The 18,239-nt window shown below is 43.1% G+C and overlaps 1 protein-coding gene across 7 annotated transcripts in view; it reads right to left on the bottom strand.

The window, feature by feature from the left end:
- The window catches only part of CNOT1 (CCR4-NOT transcription complex subunit 1), a 59,206-nt gene extending 41,456 nt beyond the window's left edge, over positions 1-17,750 (bottom strand). For all 7 annotated transcript variants that reach the window (XM_080636906.1, XM_080636907.1, XM_080636909.1 and 4 more), the window contains exons 1-10: positions 17,622-17,750; positions 11,421-11,698; positions 6,687-6,794; positions 5,856-5,954; positions 5,261-5,329; positions 5,107-5,161; positions 4,465-4,668; positions 2,555-2,723; positions 685-811; positions 282-392 (exon numbers count right to left, since the gene is read on the bottom strand). In XM_080636906.1, the coding sequence (XP_080493032.1) occupies positions 282-392; positions 685-811; positions 2,555-2,723; positions 4,465-4,668; positions 5,107-5,161; positions 5,261-5,329; positions 5,856-5,954; positions 6,687-6,794; positions 11,421-11,522 (1,044 nt within the window). In that variant the 5' untranslated portion in view covers positions 11,523-11,698; positions 17,622-17,750. The remainder of the gene's footprint in view (positions 1-281; positions 393-684; positions 812-2,554; positions 2,724-4,464; positions 4,669-5,106; positions 5,162-5,260; positions 5,330-5,855; positions 5,955-6,686; positions 6,795-11,420; positions 11,699-17,621) is intronic.
- Between the last annotated feature and the right edge of the window lie 489 nt (positions 17,751-18,239).

The following is an 18,239-nucleotide window of genomic DNA, read 5'->3' as shown; positions in this document are numbered from 1 at the left end:
CCTCAGAAGATACACACTGGAGTATGTGGGAGCAGTGGAATAAAACTGAAGCTGCACCCAAGTTTGCCATTCATGCAGCTTTTCTTTTCCGTGATTTGTCAAAATATTCTTTACTTGAGGAAAAAATGACACCAGTCATTTATGTACAGCAACACAGTTATATTAACGAGATTCAAAGCCACTCGAGCTGCTAGGGGCTTAAAAAAGTTTTATATTCACACAGAGACATGTCCTTCTTGCAGATATTCTGCATAAAAGACCAAGATGCTCATAAAACTTACCAGCTCTTTAAGAACATCAATTAAGACCTCCACATTCCAGGTATGGACTTGTGCTCCGTCACTTTTATCTTTCCCATCACTCCAAATCCCACTGCCAGGAGCCGAAATAGACTGCAAGTTAAATAACACTCCATCAGATACTAGTTAAGAATAAAGCAGTCTCAAAAGCCCCTAGATACAGAACTCCCTGCATTATGGAGGCAAGAAGTTCAGAGCAGTAATACCACCAGCTGCACACACCTGAGAATCTTTCATTCAAGAATGTGTCACAGACCTTTACAGCAGAACAGTTAGAAGTGTTAAATAACAAAAGTAATTCTTGAATTACTAGAGGACTGCACTGTAACTCCTTATTGTCTGCTCATTAAAACATATCTAAGCCCCACTCCAGCAGGCCACTCACTTGTAATGGAATACCATCCGTCAACCCCGAGTGAGTTCGAGCCATCATTCCCAAAACTCTGGCAACCTGGGCAGCCGTAACTTCCCGAACACCAAACTGCATGATTATGTTGCGACATTCTTCCACACTAAGATGCAAAAAAAACCCAGAGAGATCTTAATTCAAAAGCAGGTTTCACTGTGGCACAACTTAACACAGACCAAAAACAAGGTTTGTAGGTACAGTTGGGAGAAACTAATCACAGACTAAAGTATAACCGTTCACTCAACCTCAGTTATGTTAGTCAAATGATCCAACATAACAGAATTCCAGGACGAGCAAGAAGAAAAATGCAGCAGAAGCTCCATGCAGTTATTTCCATGAAACACGCTGTGCCAGGTGTTCAGTTCAAAGCTAGGTCTACTTAAGCAACAGCAAGAGCTGTTTCACAGCCTATACTTTTCAAAGCAGAATCACAGGTTAGGTTTAGTACTGACTGCTGTTAAAAGCATTTCCATGTATTGACCCGTGAGACAGAGCTCCAAAGAGTGAAGTTTTTGCTAGCTAAAAGTGAAACAGTTCTTCATTAGACCAACAAGATTTATACAGCATCAGTATATCTATAAACAATGTTTCATTAAGAGGCACATGTTAACAAAGGAAATAATTTCCAACATCTTCCAACCCATTTATATTTTGTTTTCTCTTCCTTGTTTGGACAGAAATTTATGTTAATGTCTTTGAGATCTGATCACCTCCCTAAAGTAGTCACTAGACTTTCTTTTAAAATACAGAATCATTTACTTCTCTTATCTCATGTTTCTTAATGAATCTTCCTTTAAAAATAAACACCACGTATCAGGTTCACATTGAGTGCCAAGACCCCCATCAAATCCAGCCACATGCCTGCAGGTTCTTGCTATGAGTACCAGTATTAGAGCACTATCCTAAATCTTTAAAAAACTATATTCATAAATCAAGCTGGGTTTGTGCAGATAGATATACAGCAGGAAATATATTTAATATATAATTAATAATTCTAAATATCCAAATTACCTCTTCAATAAACAGTTTCTAAAAAGTCTAGCTTCTCCTACTCCAGCTCACACATGTCCTGCTGAGGCCATCCCTGCAAACCCACATGGTTCTGTGCATGACAGCCCATTTCTCACGGCTCCAGCAAGTCCAGGTGGCAGCTGCCCATCTAACATTTCAGATTAGGGGCACAGAGGAAGAATATGGAAACGCTATTGAAGATGTGGGTCATGTATGACTATGAACATACAGACAAACCAAGGATGAATTTAAGACAGCTGCATTTTTACCAGAATAAGCCTAAGCCAGCAAAGACTGATGCAGCTGTGAAGATACTCTAGCAATTCAGTATCATGACCTCAAACATATTGCATATCACACAGACCAAACTCCAGTACCAAGAGAAAGCTGCAGCTGGTCAACTCTCTTGAAGCGAGACTATTACATTTAGTTCTTCTGTAATCTATTTCATGTGGACAGGGAGCTAACAGCAGTCTGGCACAAAAGCAAAGTTCTTCCAAAGATCTAGTAGGATTTAGTTGGGATTTATTCTGCCTAGTCACTTTGGTTTTTCTCAAAAGAATGATGATGGTCTAATTCTTACAAAACCTTCAAGAGGAATCTTAATACCTTTATCTAGCCTTTCTCACCATGACAAAAGGCTACACAATTTCAACAGACATGTTAAACACAGAAGAAAGCAAAATATAAAATGGGAATCAAAACAAATGACCTCATAATAATGAGGTTCTAATTATTTTAGTACTATGAGGTGCTCTTCACCCTTTGCCGGAAGAAACACAGAGGAAAAAACACCATCTCCCAAGATGCTTGTAAATGACATTTGCCTACAAACCTTGTACAAAAGCCATAGCCAACTTCTTGCATGAAATCTGCCAGAGAACTCTCCATCATGGTTTTGGCTATCCCTCCAGAATCAGGCAGGATCCTGTCCATTAGAATGTTCCGTTTTTCAGGGTATAGAAGTGGTGCAAGCACCACAGGACAACGCTCCTGCGGAAAATCTAAAGACAAAAGTAACAAAAAGTGTCAAAAAAACCCCCAGAACACCAGCTGTATGCAACTGACTATTTGAAATTACTGCTGTGTTACAGTTCCCCTGCTGCTGCAGAAATCAAGGGGGGCACTCATTCATGCAGCATCCCTCTATCCCACCTCCCCCTCCCATACAGGGACTTGGAAATTCATAGAGTGGTTTGAGCTGAAAGGGACCTTAAAGCTCATCCAGCTCCAACCCCCTGCCACGGGCAGGGACACCTTCCACTAGACCAGGTTGCTCCAAGCTCTGTCCAGCCTGGTCTTGAACACTGCCAGGGATGGGGCAGCCACAGCTTCTCTGGGCACCCTGTGCCAGGGCCTCACCACCCTCACAGAGAACTTCTTCCTAAGATCTCATCTCAAGCTCCCCTCTGTCAGCTTAAAGCGATTCCCCCTGCCCTGTCTCTACATGCCCTTGTATTCCTACAGAATAAAAATGTAGAACAGATAGGGTTCCCACAGGGTCACTGGAGCTGCTCAAAAGGGCTAGTAGCCCTGCAGGCAGTAAATTTAGAACTGGATTATTAGTAACAGCAGTCATCCAAAAAAAGCACAGAGCAAGAAACAATACAAATAGAACAGCAAAAGCCTCTCTTCCCATTCAGGAAGTATTAGGAAACAAAGGACCTGCTTTTGAGTCTAAGAAGTATAGGAAATGTAAACCAGGTATTTAGGCATGAAAAGAGAGAATGCTCCCTTCTTCCTCCCTGGGAAGCAAAGTTTAAGAGAGACACAGTAACGAGGGGATGAGATGTGGGAGTAGGATTTTGGCCCACAGTGGAAAGCAGCAAAGACACCTCATGGCTGAGCTTTCCTGAGACAGCATTATCCTTAGTTAAGGTGACGCATAACATCTCCATTCTCTTTGGAGCCATTGAGAGAAGAGTTTCCAATTTCCAAAAGCAAAGTGGATGGAATTACAGAAGTTAATACACTAATCTTCACTGAAGTATGAACTAAGAAATTATAATTAAATAAATAATTTGCTTTTGCATAAGGGTGCCTTCCTGTAGGTCTGGGTTGTGTTAAATTCAGTTAGCTTCTTGAGTCCAAATGCTCCTTATTCTGGTGGGTTTATAGCAAACACTGTTGTTTCAGAAAGCAACATGCTACTGTATCGATAACATCCCCTCCATCACATGAGGACCACAGCAGCTTCCAGGAAATGACTCAAGTTTTATTTAAATGCACACCCCCTTGTACCAGTGTTTCCACATAGATATCCATTCAATATACACACAACCCAGTGCTTAAAACAGAATCACAGAATAGTTAGGGTTGGAAAAGACCTTAAGATCATCTAGTTGCAACCTCCCTGCCATGGGCAGGGACATCTACTTGTCTGAAATCGTATGTCCTTTACACTGTAAGGAGCTCAAGGTTTTTAACTACTCTACACTGAGTTGCTTTAATTAAACCTAAAAATACCATCCCACAAAAGCATATATGAATATCCCCCTACTTAATTGATTGATCACTCCTCAAAAAACCCAAACACAAGACCACATTACAGCTCACTGAAACAAAACCAGTACATTATGCCAGAACAGTGGTATTTTTCTGCCAGTGGACAGACTTCTGAAAATACAACCAAGTTCTACCTCACTCAACTCCCCACAATTCAAGCAGCAGTCTGCACTGGCAGTAAGTTACAAAATTCCATTCCAAAGTCATTTAGTCCGGCTTCCTGATCACCACCACACTTACCTCTACGTAATGTTTTGAGGAAAGCGTCAATCTGTTCCTGTCCTACCCCAAAAGCTCCCTTCTGCCCAAAAAGGAGATGGGAGAGAAGAAGGTGCAGGACCTCTATTGCAATATCTTGGAAGCCACCTTCTTGATTTCCACTGACGTCTGCGTCAATGTAAGAGCGCAAAAGATCCGGGAGTTTCTGTTTGATAAACTGGGCAGCTTTTAAAGACAAAAGAGGTTGAAGATCAAAACCTGAACTTCTTTTTAATAGGAAGACTCTTTTTAGCTAGGTACTATTCTCTTAATCTCAGTTTGTTAACCACAAGCCACAACAGAGAGCTGAGAGTTAAATAGAAGTCTTAACCCATACCTCAGAACTCAAAAATTAATGGACAACTAAAATCTAATGTATTACAGCACCTCAATTTGATTCATCATCTAGCAAATCATGGAAGCAAGTCGTTTAACTTCATGTACGACAAGGTGACTGTGTTATCTACTGCCCCTTTCAAAGTGGTGTTAGACCTCAATGCCACCACTAACACCAAGGTCTTGCACTATTCCAGTCATGCAGGCACACATCTATCCATCTAGAAAGCTCACTGCTTACATAGAAAACATACGTCCCTGCTGCAGTACTTCAAAAGCTTCACTTACCAAAACCTCGTAGTTCAGAGCTGAAAGAGTTCAGTAAAGCGAGACCAAAAATCACCTACAAACAAGAATGAGTATCACAGTAAGGGGACATCATCCTTGCTAACAAGCTTAGTCAAAAAACATGAAAGTATTTCTGAAGCAAGTGTTCACCTACCTCTTGAACTTTACTTAATTTTATGACTTTACTCAATTGGGCAAATAAGTGGGGTGAAGGCTTTAGACTCTGAAATAGATAAGAGTTAAATGGAAGATGTTATGGAAATAGTGTCATTTGAATTGCAGCAGTCTATCCAAAGTTCATTTGCATATCTGGAACTATTCTGCTGTAGGTTAATACAAAGCTTATGTGGCTAAACAGACATCTTTGGAACTACTTCTGGATACATCTAAACTGAAAGTTTCTTCTGCATATCCCACTCTTTCACTATCAAACCACTATAGTGGCTTTGACACTGAGAGAAAGAAGAGCACTGATGAATCATTTTGGTTCTGGCTACCACAAACAAGCCATAAAGTACTAACCTTAGATTAAGCTTTAAAGTTAGTTTTCAGTCATTCTGAATGATTAACTTGCTCTGTTTAACAAACCCAACATCTAGGCAAGCTCAAATTTTGAAGACTTCAGTGAAACCAATCTTAGCCATAAAAAAAACCACCTGGGAAAAACCCCAGGGAAAACCAGCTGGTTTCCAGAAAACCAATTCACTGCAGTTTCTGACACTGGGATCCCCTTCAAGAAGCATACAAACCTTCTGATAGTGCAATGGATTGTCAATGGCGTAGGACAGCGTCGAGATAAAATTTGGTTTTGTAATCAGTGACGTACACTCCTGGATCAGAAACTGAGTCTGAAAAGAACAACATAACTTGAAAACCCCCAAACTGTTTCATAACAGGACAATAAAACAAAGACCTAAGCACTTTATCTTTGTTCAGCTTTACTGCACACAGTACTGGGTGAATAGTACTGCACACAGTAAAGCTAAACAAAGAGAAGGTGCTTAAGTCTTTTTAATTGCCCAAATTCTCATCAACAGTAAACAGTTTCTTCTCATTCCAGTTTTCTTCAGGTTTAGTTTGCTTTTTCTTTTAAGACTAAGAAAGTGATCAAATATTCTCCATCTTATGTGCAATGCTGCATTATCTGCAAGCATCTTCCCACACTGCAATAGACAATTTAACAATATTTGATTCCCATTTATGAGCAAAAAAGTCTGTGGCAGAATGGCTTAAGGATGAAAACACTCCTGAGAGAACAGACGCCAGAAGTGTCAGTTAGTGGATTTGAAAGCTTTAAAAGACAAAGAAAGGCTTTCAAAATAGAGCACTGCATGTGCTGGCAAACCTAACTGTACTGAAGCTATGTGATCTTCCAGATCTAGCGATTGTAAGAGTCAGATATTAATAATCTGTCATCTTCTGACTTGAGGACCAGCAAAATGTGCTTGCAATTGAAAGGCCACAGATGAGAAAAGAAGTTGGCTTAAAGCTCTTATCTCTAACTTGCCTTCATGCTTAAATTTTATTGCAGATTTTTAACAACCAAACGTAATTAGCAGATTCCTCAGTGCAAACTGTACCTGATGAAAATCTTTGCCACTGCTTTTACCATCGCCACTGAAATCCACATGCGAGAATAGGCAGCGTAGTAAATGCCTGTCTGCCTCGGGACCGTGCCTATTCACAATCTGGAAAAGAAAAATCCAAACTTGGTAGCGATTAGTCATTACAGAGCAAGATCTGGGTCTAGTACAGTGAGCAAAGCAGTACTTCTAGTGGTTAAGTCATCTACAGTTCTAACAAAACTGCTAAAAATGTTTCTTTTTAACCAGTAACCTTAGAAACCAAGTCATTAACCCTATTCGCAAATGAAAAGTATAAACTGTTAAAAAAAGGATCTAGATGCAAGTCATTGACACAGAAGCCAGGCATTTCATCATAGTATTCTTAAAAAGCTAAGTAAAAGGGGTTTTCAAGAAACCTAGAGAAGGATTTCAAGCTTCTCTGCCACCAAAGCAGCCCAGAACCCACACAGTGCCATGGCCTCACTTTTCCCCATGGCTACAGTGCCTAACTGCAGGAGTATGGCCATGGGACAGCCTTCACCTCTGTGCCATGCCTGTGTAGCAGGAATTTATCCCAGAGCCAAGCCACCATAGAGTATTCTTCACAGATCTCAGAGGCCCCTTCTACATTGTCTCCTGATCCTGACTGACTTGACCGCCATTGCTCCAGGGTCTTTTAAGACATAAGGGAGTATCTACACAGGACGTGTTTCCTGCCATTGAAAGAAAAAAGCTCATCTCAAACTTGCTCATTAGCAAGCTCTAAAAATCAAATGCCACAGGCTGAACACCTGCAGCTAAAACCTACCAACTCTTCTCCATGTCATTAGAGCTCATTGAACCGGATTCTTCTACACCTCAGTCAGAAAGAGGTGATCTGCATTTGTTAATTTGCAACACCTATCACTCTTAACAACAGTATCACATTTTTGCTAGCATCCCCTGTCATTTGCCTTTAACTCTTGGCTAAAGACCACATCATCAACTTTGTCTGCAGTTATCTTCAGGTTGTTTCAGTGCTTATTCACTTCTTTAAACCTCATCTAACACAACAACATTACTTGTTTTTAGTAAAACCCATACTGGCAGAAACTTGAAGACACAATCACCAGTAGCTTGCCTTTTTTATCCAAAGAGTACACATAACATCAAATCCAACCTTTACTGGCAATTTCTTTGCTGTTGTTCCTCCATTTCTAGCTACAGGAGAGACACAACATGTGCCAGCACAAGCCAGCAGCTCTGTATGTGCTCTGTCTCCACCAATCCCACTGCTTCACCTCATCATAAATATCCTTGCTTGCCAGTAGCTTCTTCATACAAAAGGAAAAACAGCATTGCTTTAGACTCTGTGGGCTCCAGCCCTGCTGTTCCTGATTGTTCCTATCACAAATCCTCTACCATTACATTGTGGTTTAAGCCCAGCTGGTAACTCAGAACCGTGCAGCCACCTGCTCACTGCCACCGCTTTTTCCTCCCCCTGCTCCCAGAAGGGTAAGGAGAGGAATTGAAAGAACCTAACTCCCGGGGTGGAGATAACAACAGTCCAGTAACTAAGGTATCATACAAAATCACTACTGCTACCACTAATAATAATAATACTAATAATGGAAATAACAAGGGGAGAGAATATAAAACTCGAAAAGGAAAACCATAAACACAAGTGATGCCCAATACAATTCCTCAGCACATGCAGACCGATACCCAGCCCGACCCAAGCAGCAAACTGGGCTTTCTGGGTAACTCCTCCAGTTTATATATTGCGCATGATGTGCTGTCGTATTGAATACCCCTTTGGCTAGTTTGGGTTAGGTGTCCTGCCTCTGCTTCCTCCTGGCTTTTTGTGCCCCTTCTCACTGGCAGAGCATGAGACTGAGAAGTCTTTGATCAGGGTAAGCATTACTTAGCAACAGCTAAACATTAGTGTTATCAGAGTTGGTCTTAGGCTGAAGTTGAAAACACAGCACTGCATCACCTGCCCAGGAGAAAAATAACTGTTACAGCTGAGCCCAGGACACATTACCTGACGCTATGCTCCCTCTTCCCTCTCAGCCTGCTAATTCAGTGCCTGCCAACTTTGGTTCTGCTAGAAAAAAAATACCCAAGTTGGATATATCTCTACTTCTTGACCTTCTACTTGCTTGTGGTGCATCAGTCCAGAGTAAAGAGTCCACTCCAATTATGCTGACAGTACTGTCCCTGAAGGCAGCCATCCCCCATGATTAAGTTAAGAACATGCTTGGACTTGTGCAAATGCCACCAAAACTGAATTGACAGTAAGGTCTACTGGTTAGCTCAGGCTTCAGAAAACAGGCAATTTGTTGAGGTAACCCCAATTAAATATGAAGCTTTAGATGTGGTAACAGGAGTGGCATGAAGCTGGATCAATCTCCTAGGGAGCTACCTGGTGCTATGACCAAGACGAATTCATCAAAGCAGATGGATGCAGAAGAAAACTACACATACTAAAGCCATCAAAACAACTTTTTGGCATCAGAATTATACTGCTTCCTTGCACAGAAGTAACTTCAAATGGACAATAATTTGAAAATTTAACATATGGGGAGGAGGGAAACAGAAGGCTTGAAGTGCAGTGTAACATCTTTCAACTCTTAACTACATTCACATAACAGCTTTTCCAGGGAACTGGAATGAGAATTGCTAGCTTTCCTGTAGAGAGAGCTGAAAGAATCAAAGAATCACAGAGTGGATTGGGCTGGGAGGGACCTTAAAGCTCATCCAGTTCCAACTCCTGCCACAGGCAGGGACACCTTCCACTGGAGCAGGTTGCTCCAAGCCCTGTCCAACTTGGCCTTGAACACTGCCAGGGATGGGGCAGCCACAGCTTTTCTGGGCAATCTGTGCCAGGGCCTCACCACCCTCACAGGGAAGAACTTCTTCCCAAGACCTCACCTCAATGTCCCTCTGTCAGGTTAAAGCCATTCCCCCTTGTCCTGTCCCTACAGGCCCTTATCCAAAGCCCCTCTCCAGGTTTCTGGTAGCCCCTTTAGGCACTGGAGCTGCTCTAAGGTCTCCCTGGACTCTTCTCCAGGCTGAACAAGCCCAGCTCTCTCAGCCTGTCTCCAGAGCAGAGGCAGTTTTAAAACATCAACTATGTTAAATGACTACTGAAAGCATGTTGAGGCAGAAATTAATACCTCAAGCTTTGCCACTGTTATGCTTGAGAGTGATGTACTTAAATGCACACTTTGGTGAGTGACAAGAACAACTCCAAGCAGTTTTACACGTACACTAAGTGCTTAGATACAAGCTTTGTAAAACTGCATGAATTATGTCAAATCTTTACATCAGTGTACTCTCAGACTAAGAAGTAAAGCATGGATATATAATCTCTTCAATTATCTAAGGAAAAATTGTACTAGTAACCACAGAAGGAAAGTAGTATCAGGAAGTTTAAAAATAAAAAAAAAGGAAAAAGAGGCATCATGGAGACTTTTTAAGAGTTTAGTCTTGAAATCCTGTATCTGTCTTATAACCAAACATACACAAAAGAGCCATTTCCACAGACCAGTTTCCAATCTCTCACCACAGTGAGCCTGAGGCCTGCCATGAAGGATAAGGAACAACTGGTCCCATTTTAGAGATCTACACTCCAACTGAATGGCAGATCAACACTATCTTCTCCCAAATCATTGTTATTCTTTATGCAAGTGCTCCTGACAGATCTGCAAGTCATGGCTAAGCCACACCTTGCTGTACAAATGGGCTGTTGAAACCAACAGTGATCTCAGGTGAGCTCCCTGCAAGCACTGAATTTGCAAAAGCATGGAAGCCTAACAAGAAAGGTATTCCATCTCCATGGCTTACCAGATCATTTTAAGCATGAATATTGCTGAAATCACCCCCTTGCCTCAAGGTAAGTAATGAATGCACTTTTAAAGAAGTCAGCTGCTACCAGAAATTCACTCTGCATAAGCCCTCTGGCCTCCTAATCTGATGCAAATCACTGCAGGACTGCACCAGTGTAAGGGAAAAAAAAAAGTATTTAACTGGCCCAGCTGTCTGCTGGGAACTGAACTAAACCAATTTCTAAAACAGGCTCAGTAACACTCACTTCCTCACAAGCACAACTCTGTGGATAAAGCTTTTCAGTCCATCCTGCTACTCAGAGCTATTTTTAAAAGGGTCAGTTAAACCAGAATTCTTGCCCAGATCTTAAGATACTTGGGTTTCAGTCTGCAGTTACCCTACCTGCCTTCTAAAAAACCCAGGGCCCAGACAGTCAGCTTGGCTTCACCACCAAGTCATGCTTCATCCAGTGAGATGAGGATCAAAAACCTTCCATGCAATGTAAAGTGAAAGCATTCAGACATTCAGATGTAGGTATCCATGTACTCATGCTTTTAGGGCAACAACTCTGAACAGTAAATGCATGTTTTCCTTCCTCTTCCAATCAGTGTTCTTTGGAATGTCCAAAAGTTGCAAGATTTCACCTGAAGGAGCTGGGAAAGTTTTGCATATCACCTTCCAAGAGCAGCAGTTAAGTCTAATACTCAACTATAAAGTTAACAGTGGTCTCAGCTCTGAGCTGCGGTATTCCAAGACCTGAGAGATGAAACCAAGAGTATCAGAGACATGAGCTGCAATTCTCAACACTGCAGACAACAGTGCACAGCAACGCACACACCACCACCACAGAGCACAATCGAAACGAGAAGCAAAACTCCATTTCACACTCCAACTTTCTTCTTTCCAGAGTTTCTTTTGCAGTACCATTAGTCTACTTACATGCTGTATTTCCTGCTGGCTGGCTCGGTAGTTTTTCTTGGTTAAATTGTCCACCAGGTAGCTGATTTGAGACAAGGCCAGCGAGAGCGAGTCAAGATTCATTGCTGGTTGGGGCGGAAGCAGGCGGCCGAGCCCGGCGCAAAATCACCATTATTCCCCTTTAGTCACCTCAGAGACAGGTTAATTTTTTTTTTCCCCGATTAGCCTCTATCTGGTTCTGTGTTACTTTCTTCAGCTCTTCTTTCTCAGTTGTTTTCCTCTGTTCTGAAACATGGTACCTGAAAGACAGCATTACATTAAATTTAAGTTCTGTAGCAACATCACAGCTTTCTCTTATTCTTTTGCTTCCAAGCTAACTTGGCAAAACAAGTAAAATAAAGTTTAACAAAGGAACTAGTAATTCAGACATGATAAATGCAGAAGCCATTTGAAATAACTATGTCCACAGGGAAGTACTATCAAGTTTTCACAACACAAACTTAGCTGTTTTCACACTACCTACCTACATTTATTGGTTTCTGCCTTTTGCCAGGCTGTAAGAGCTAATAAAACAGCTCTCTCAGAAGTGTAACTACCCTTCCAGCACTGGGAGAAAGAAAATCAGACGCAGAATGAACTAGACAATACACAACAACAATCAGAGATCAGAATCATTCAAAGCATCAATCAAGTTTATTTTAAAAAAAGTGCTTTTTAAGCATCTCTGCAATATTTTGCCTTGCCACCAAAGCAGTATTGCACTCAACTGTACACAACAAAACAAGCAATTGTGAATGAGCAGCACACACAGGGAACCACAACAAACTAGCCCCCACACGGGGCTTATACCAAAACAGCTTCTCCAGCTACAACAGCAGAGCTTGCCAGCTTAATAAATTTCTATGACAACACAAAACTTGGCACTTGACATCTCTTTAAATCACAGATTGTCAATGCAGTAAAATTACATCCCAGAGCAAGTCCAGCATAACCAACAGTCTAAGAAGTCTCAAAGGAAACTGTAAGCTGCTCTGAGAAGCAGCACTGTAATTTATCACAGGTGGCATCAAGCTGGAGAGTCACTGTTTTGAAGCTCTACTTGATCAAAACACAAAGGTCATTAGGCTTTGTGCCTAAGAGTCTGAAGATCCCTTTTTCAGGATAAAAATAATCGCTCTACTGTCTTGGCTATACAGCCAAAACCACCAGTCCATGATTTCTGCCTCATCATTGAGATTGATCACAGAGGTGATGTGATAACTTGGCATACGTGATGCTCAGGGCGCGTAAGTTCAAAGCAGGCCCTGCAGCAGCGTGGCTTCTGCAAGAGCAGAAGAGGAGCAGCACCAAGGCAAGCTGAAGAAGCTGTGCTGGATAGAACTAGAACTCTTCCTCTCTTCTTCTTTACACAGAGGTTTTCACTCCCTCATACTTAGAACTAAAGCTTATTTAACATCTGCCTACATTTCAAAACATCAGGAGCAGCAAATACTGTCACAGGCAGCGAAGACTATTCTGCTCTTTTGCAAAGTTTATTAGCTTAAATAAAAACACAGGTAAGATAAGTCAAATCATCAACCAACTTCCAGGATTTCAACATGCCACAGAAAACCCTGTGTGCTCCTAGAAGCTATGTAAGTTCCTGCTAGCACAGGAAAACTTGAATCCCATGAAAAAGACATTTTCAAAAGGGAATATTAAACGCATTCTTCAATGACAAGGTAGTTGTGCTCTGAAAGAATTTAAGGGCATGCTTAAAATTGCAGCAAGAAGAATTACAGAAAACTTCCATTTCTTTTCTGTACCTCTGACAAGCTGTAATTCATTACCTTTCTATACAGGTTTAAAAGCCCACTGACTGTGACACAGGTTGTAGAGAGGAGGAGAGGCACAAAAGTTAACAAGATTTCTCAGCAGCACAGTACCTGATTTTTTTTCTTTTTTTTTTAATAACTCTATTCCTCTCTGGAATAACCCAGAAAGTGTCACTGGGCTTGGCAATTGCACACTTTCCAAGATGTTCTTACTGGCAAGGTTTAACATACCAGACCAATCTAAAGCTGCTGAAGAGCAGTTGTTAAAAATGAAGCAGACAGACTATTGTGCCGCAGTACTTGCAGCTATCAAAGCCACCACAAGCAGCTAGTGAGGGGAATTCAGTCCCTACGGCAGCATCAGGTTTCAGCTGTCAGCCTGAAGAACTCAGGATAAAACTTGGCCATTTATAAAGCAGTAACAGAAGTTTCAGAGTTTGTCTTTCAGGCCCCTAAGAAGAAACCCATTTCTCCAGGTATTGCTTCTCAGACTGATACAAACAGCACAGTAATCACACCTACACCCAAAAATCAAGTTTTTAGGTGTTTGAATCCTTGAGTTAGGCTCAGTCTAAATGGGATCCTCCCAGCTGCCACACAGACACCACTCCCCTACCAGCATTGTTCTTTCCTCCCAAGAAAAGCAGGACTACCATCTCAACATGCTTTAACTGCATGGAAGCAGGACACCAATAGTTCACCACTTTCCAACTGCAAAATCTGTCAGTGCCACTGGACAACCCAAACTGGAGTCAAAATTGGATTTTCCCTTCCAAGGAAGCAGAACAAGAGCCTGAGCAGACATCGAGACTTCAGGACACAAAACAACAGCTGAAGGAAGCAGATTCCCATTTATGTTCTAAATATATAGTTTGCACTGTATGTATCCTGATACACACCAAAACCTGACAGCTCTCAAGCACCAAACAGCATTTCCAAGGTTCAAACGGTGCACCTAACTTACAACAGTATATGAAATCAGAGTAATTCAGGAAGCCCTGCCAGGAAAGCAAAAATGCACAGGTACCTCTCAGGTCACCCAACGCGAGGCTAAAATTCAATTACTACAACACTGATCAAACAAGCTATGAATGCTATGCAAAGCAGACTTTATTTTTAGATGCATAGATTCTTAGTGAGAATTAATCTCCCTCCACTGGCCTCAGTAATTCAAGCAGCTTCCAGTCCATGGGGCAAACCTGCCATCTTACCAGGTTTAGCAAAGGAAGTCTTCACCCAGAGAGTTCACCACAAAAATGTAGATTTGCTGACAAAATTAGTTACTTTCAACTACAGATACTATGATACATCTGTGGAATAAGACAGCAGACATGGGACTCAGGAGCTCTTACAATATTAAGATTTCATATTGGGCAATACAGCTGGTTTTTAAGACATAGTAAATAATTACCAAAATCTACACTAGTACACAGCCTGAAAGCTTTCTAAGGAAATTGAAAGGCCATCAGCAAAACATTCGGCATCTATTTCAATAGATTCTTTTCAACAGCAGAGCTTTGTTATTAGAACATAAACATGACACATCTTTAGGCAAGAATACAAAAATCACAAAATAGAAAGGGACAACATGTAACAAGCAGTAAGGTCTGACAAAAACACTCTACTAACCTGAAGGACAGCACTAGGAGTAACTAAGCCTTGCTGCTGAAGACAATAAACCTGAATTCTTCCAGAAATTCAGAAACACCCTTACAAAGTAATTTCAAAATTACTTCAAACTGAGTTTTGGATGTTTTGCGTATTTTACAGAGGTAAGTAACAACTCACACTGGGTTTCAGGAGGCATGAACACTTTAGACCATGTGTACTGCATGTGGAGGATATAACACCTCCAGTGACAGATGTAGCTACATGCTTGCTAAGTAGATTCTAAACTGCTGTCAAAATCATCGTATGAAACATGCTTCAAGTATCACTGTTTTAAACCTGTTCTGCCAAACAGGCTCCCTTACCCACTTCTCAAACCCAGAACAGAACTCATGGAAAAAGCAGCCCCATGTGAGAAGCTGTCCAAGGGGGAAAGGTAAGTAGCCTTACAGTATGAAGATAACATCATACTCCTGCAAGTTAGGGAATTATTGCAAAGGAGATATTTCTAACAATACAGCATCTGTTGCTATTTCTAGCTTTGAAATAAGCAAGGCCATTTTTTCAGGCAGCGTGTCCTGAACTGGAGGCCAGCCTTGAGAAGCATTCTTTCCATGGGGTCTGCAGGAAGTAATACCATAGCTAAGTTAGATTTCAGGATGTCCATAATTTTGAAATCTAGAGAAAGAAAAGCCTTACAGTGTAAGTCACATGAACAGTAAAATAAGCTCCTGAATAATTTGATGGGTTCAAATTTAGGAGTTTGTATGTAGAAAAGCCATCGGAACATTCCATTTACTGGAAAAACGCACATAACTCCAGTCAGCTGGAAGCCACAATGATGATTAGACACAGTAACTTTTGTTTACAGAGAGTAGCTGAACGGAGTAGATATGTTTGCTCTCATACACTAAGGCCAGTTAAGTTCCATGTTTGGAACCTATCCCAACTAAATCAGGCATGCATCAATCATGACATGGCTGCTGCAGGCACGTTCACATCTTAAGCTAGGATTGTCCACAAAAAAAAAACCACAACCCAAGAAACTCTCACTTCCCATTTTCTCTTCAGTCAAATGCTGCAGGATAAAGTTCCATGGAGGGAAGTGAAGAAAATTCAGGGGCCTGTTCTCAAAGGATTAATACTGTTGTCCCATCCAAACATGTTTTAGAAGAGCTAAATGCTATGTCAAAAAGCAAAGGAGACTGGCAGCATTCATATAGTAGAGGTGGTTGTAAAACAAAAGAGAAGTCTGGCTAAAACAGTGCTGTCCTCAACCATGGTAAAATGATAAGAATCCCCAGCACAATTCAGCAATGACCATCACAAGTCACAAAGCTTCAATGTCCATTTTTCCTAAGTTTTCTTTGCACAGCTTCTCTTTCACCTACCCATCTGAACACCATCAGCACCCACTTCAGCATCAATTAAAGTGAGTATCTAGGATCACTATACTAGAAATATAAAAAAGAGTAGGTATGTCTCTGAAGAGGAGAGACAGGTAGATAGAATCATAGAATCACAAACTCGTTTGGACTGGAAGGGACCTTAAAGCTCATCCAGTTCCAACTCCCTTGCAGCTTGCTATGAGTTTGATTTGGAGACACAAAGGCCAATAGCACAAACAGCAGCAAACTTGAAAATCATAAATACAGAAATACCCAAAGCAATAAGAAGTCTAGCAAGGGCAAAAAAGTCTACTACCAACGTCACTTCACCTGGACTACTCCTGCCTGTAATTTTAGTTGATGCCAACGTAGTTGCCCTAGGGACAGGAAACACTTTAGTTGTGTACACTCGGAATGACTTGCCAGGTGTCATACCTGTTTTGTTACCTGCTTAAAAAAATAGTTCCACTGAGAACAGATGTCACTGTTCCTTCCAACAACTGGATTCAGAAACAGTCTAAGCTCCTGGTGAACCCACAGACTATGTGTTTTATTTCTTCATTTTCTCTCAGTTCTGTTGCAGAAACAGTCCAAACTGTTCATGGTTTGTTGAAATTTAACTATGACTGCCTAGCCAGAGTAAAAAGGTTGTAGAAAAGGAACACAGTACTACTCCAGGTTAGGGAACTATTGCAAAGGAGCTATTTCTAACAATACATCTCCTGTTATTTATAGTCTTGAAACAAGCAAGCCCATTTTACTGTGCAGACTGTCCTGAACTGGAGGACAGCCTTGAGAAGCATTGTTTTCCATAGGGTCTGCAGGAAAGCTCGGTCACCAGTGATTTACTACAGACTGCTTTTTACAGCCGGCTTTCACTGGGTGACAACAACGACGATCTCCCAAGAAGCCACCGAACCGTGCGCGGGCACGGGCAGCACTGGCCCGTTCCCGACTCTCCCAGAGCTCCACTTGCCACGGTCAACGCCACGAAAGCGGACGGGGAGCAGAAAACAGCTCCAGAGCTGAGGAGCTCCATGCCAGTCGGCACAGATCACCGCGCGGCCTGCACCCACGGACCCGCCAACGCCGGCGGCTCCCGCCCCGGGCCAAGGCACAGACCGTCAAAGTTCGCTCGGCTGCTCCTCCCGCCTCCCAGACGCGGGCTGAGAGCGGCCGGAGGGCCGAGAGCGTTGCGGGCCGGGCTGCAGGCGTCCCGCGGGCTGCCCCGCTAGCACCCGAACATTGCGGGGCCGAATGCGCTCCTTCTACCGGTCCCGCCGCGGCCTACATCGCCCCCCCTACGGCCAGAGCGGGACCGAGGCCCCCGCTGTCCCAGGAGTGCTGCCCGCCCGCAGCGCACCCGCGGGCCGTGAGCCGAGGCCGCGCTGTACCCAGCGGGCAGCGCTCACCTCAAGATCCGGAGCGGGCAGCGGGTTGCGACCGATCACGCTTTTATCCTCTCGCCTCCGCCGCTTCGCTACAAAATGGCGGACAGGGTCGCGCGCTCACGTCGCGGCCTTTCCCCTCCCCCGTCCCCTCGCGGCACGCCGGGGGGGGGAGAACAGGCGGGGAAATCAGCGGAGTGGGGTGGGCGGGGCTTCCCTCCAAGCTCCCCGCCCCAGCTGGCGAGGCGCTCCACCAATCAGAGCACAGCACTTCGAGACACCGGGTCAATTCTGACCAATCAACGGGGCGCGACCTCTGAGGGGACGTTCTGCCGCCCACCCCCTGCGTTATCCACGCCCCCCACGTGGAGCCAGCGCCGTGCTCCCATTGGCCAGAGAGCACCCCGATCCCTTTTACTCTCTAAGCCAATCAACGCTTCTAGTCTCACGCATGCGCACAAGCGGCAAACCCGTCCTGGTAAAACGCTGAGGCGGGGCGGGAAGGGGAAGTGGCGGGGAGTGCCAAAGGGAGCGCGGAGTCATGGGGGGACGGGAAGGGGAGACGGCCTTACTCTAGTGGTGCGGTCAGCTCCATATCCCCCCCTCTTGCCTCGCTACCCTCCCCCACCGCCGCCCGGCGGT

Source organism: Psittacula echo (genome assembly GCF_963264785.1).
Source record: "Psittacula echo genome assembly, chromosome: Z".
Taxonomy (NCBI): domain Eukaryota; kingdom Metazoa; phylum Chordata; class Aves; order Psittaciformes; family Psittacidae; genus Psittacula; species Psittacula echo.
The sequence above is the reverse complement of the archived record's forward strand: the minus strand, read 5'-3'. Positions and strand labels throughout refer to the sequence as shown.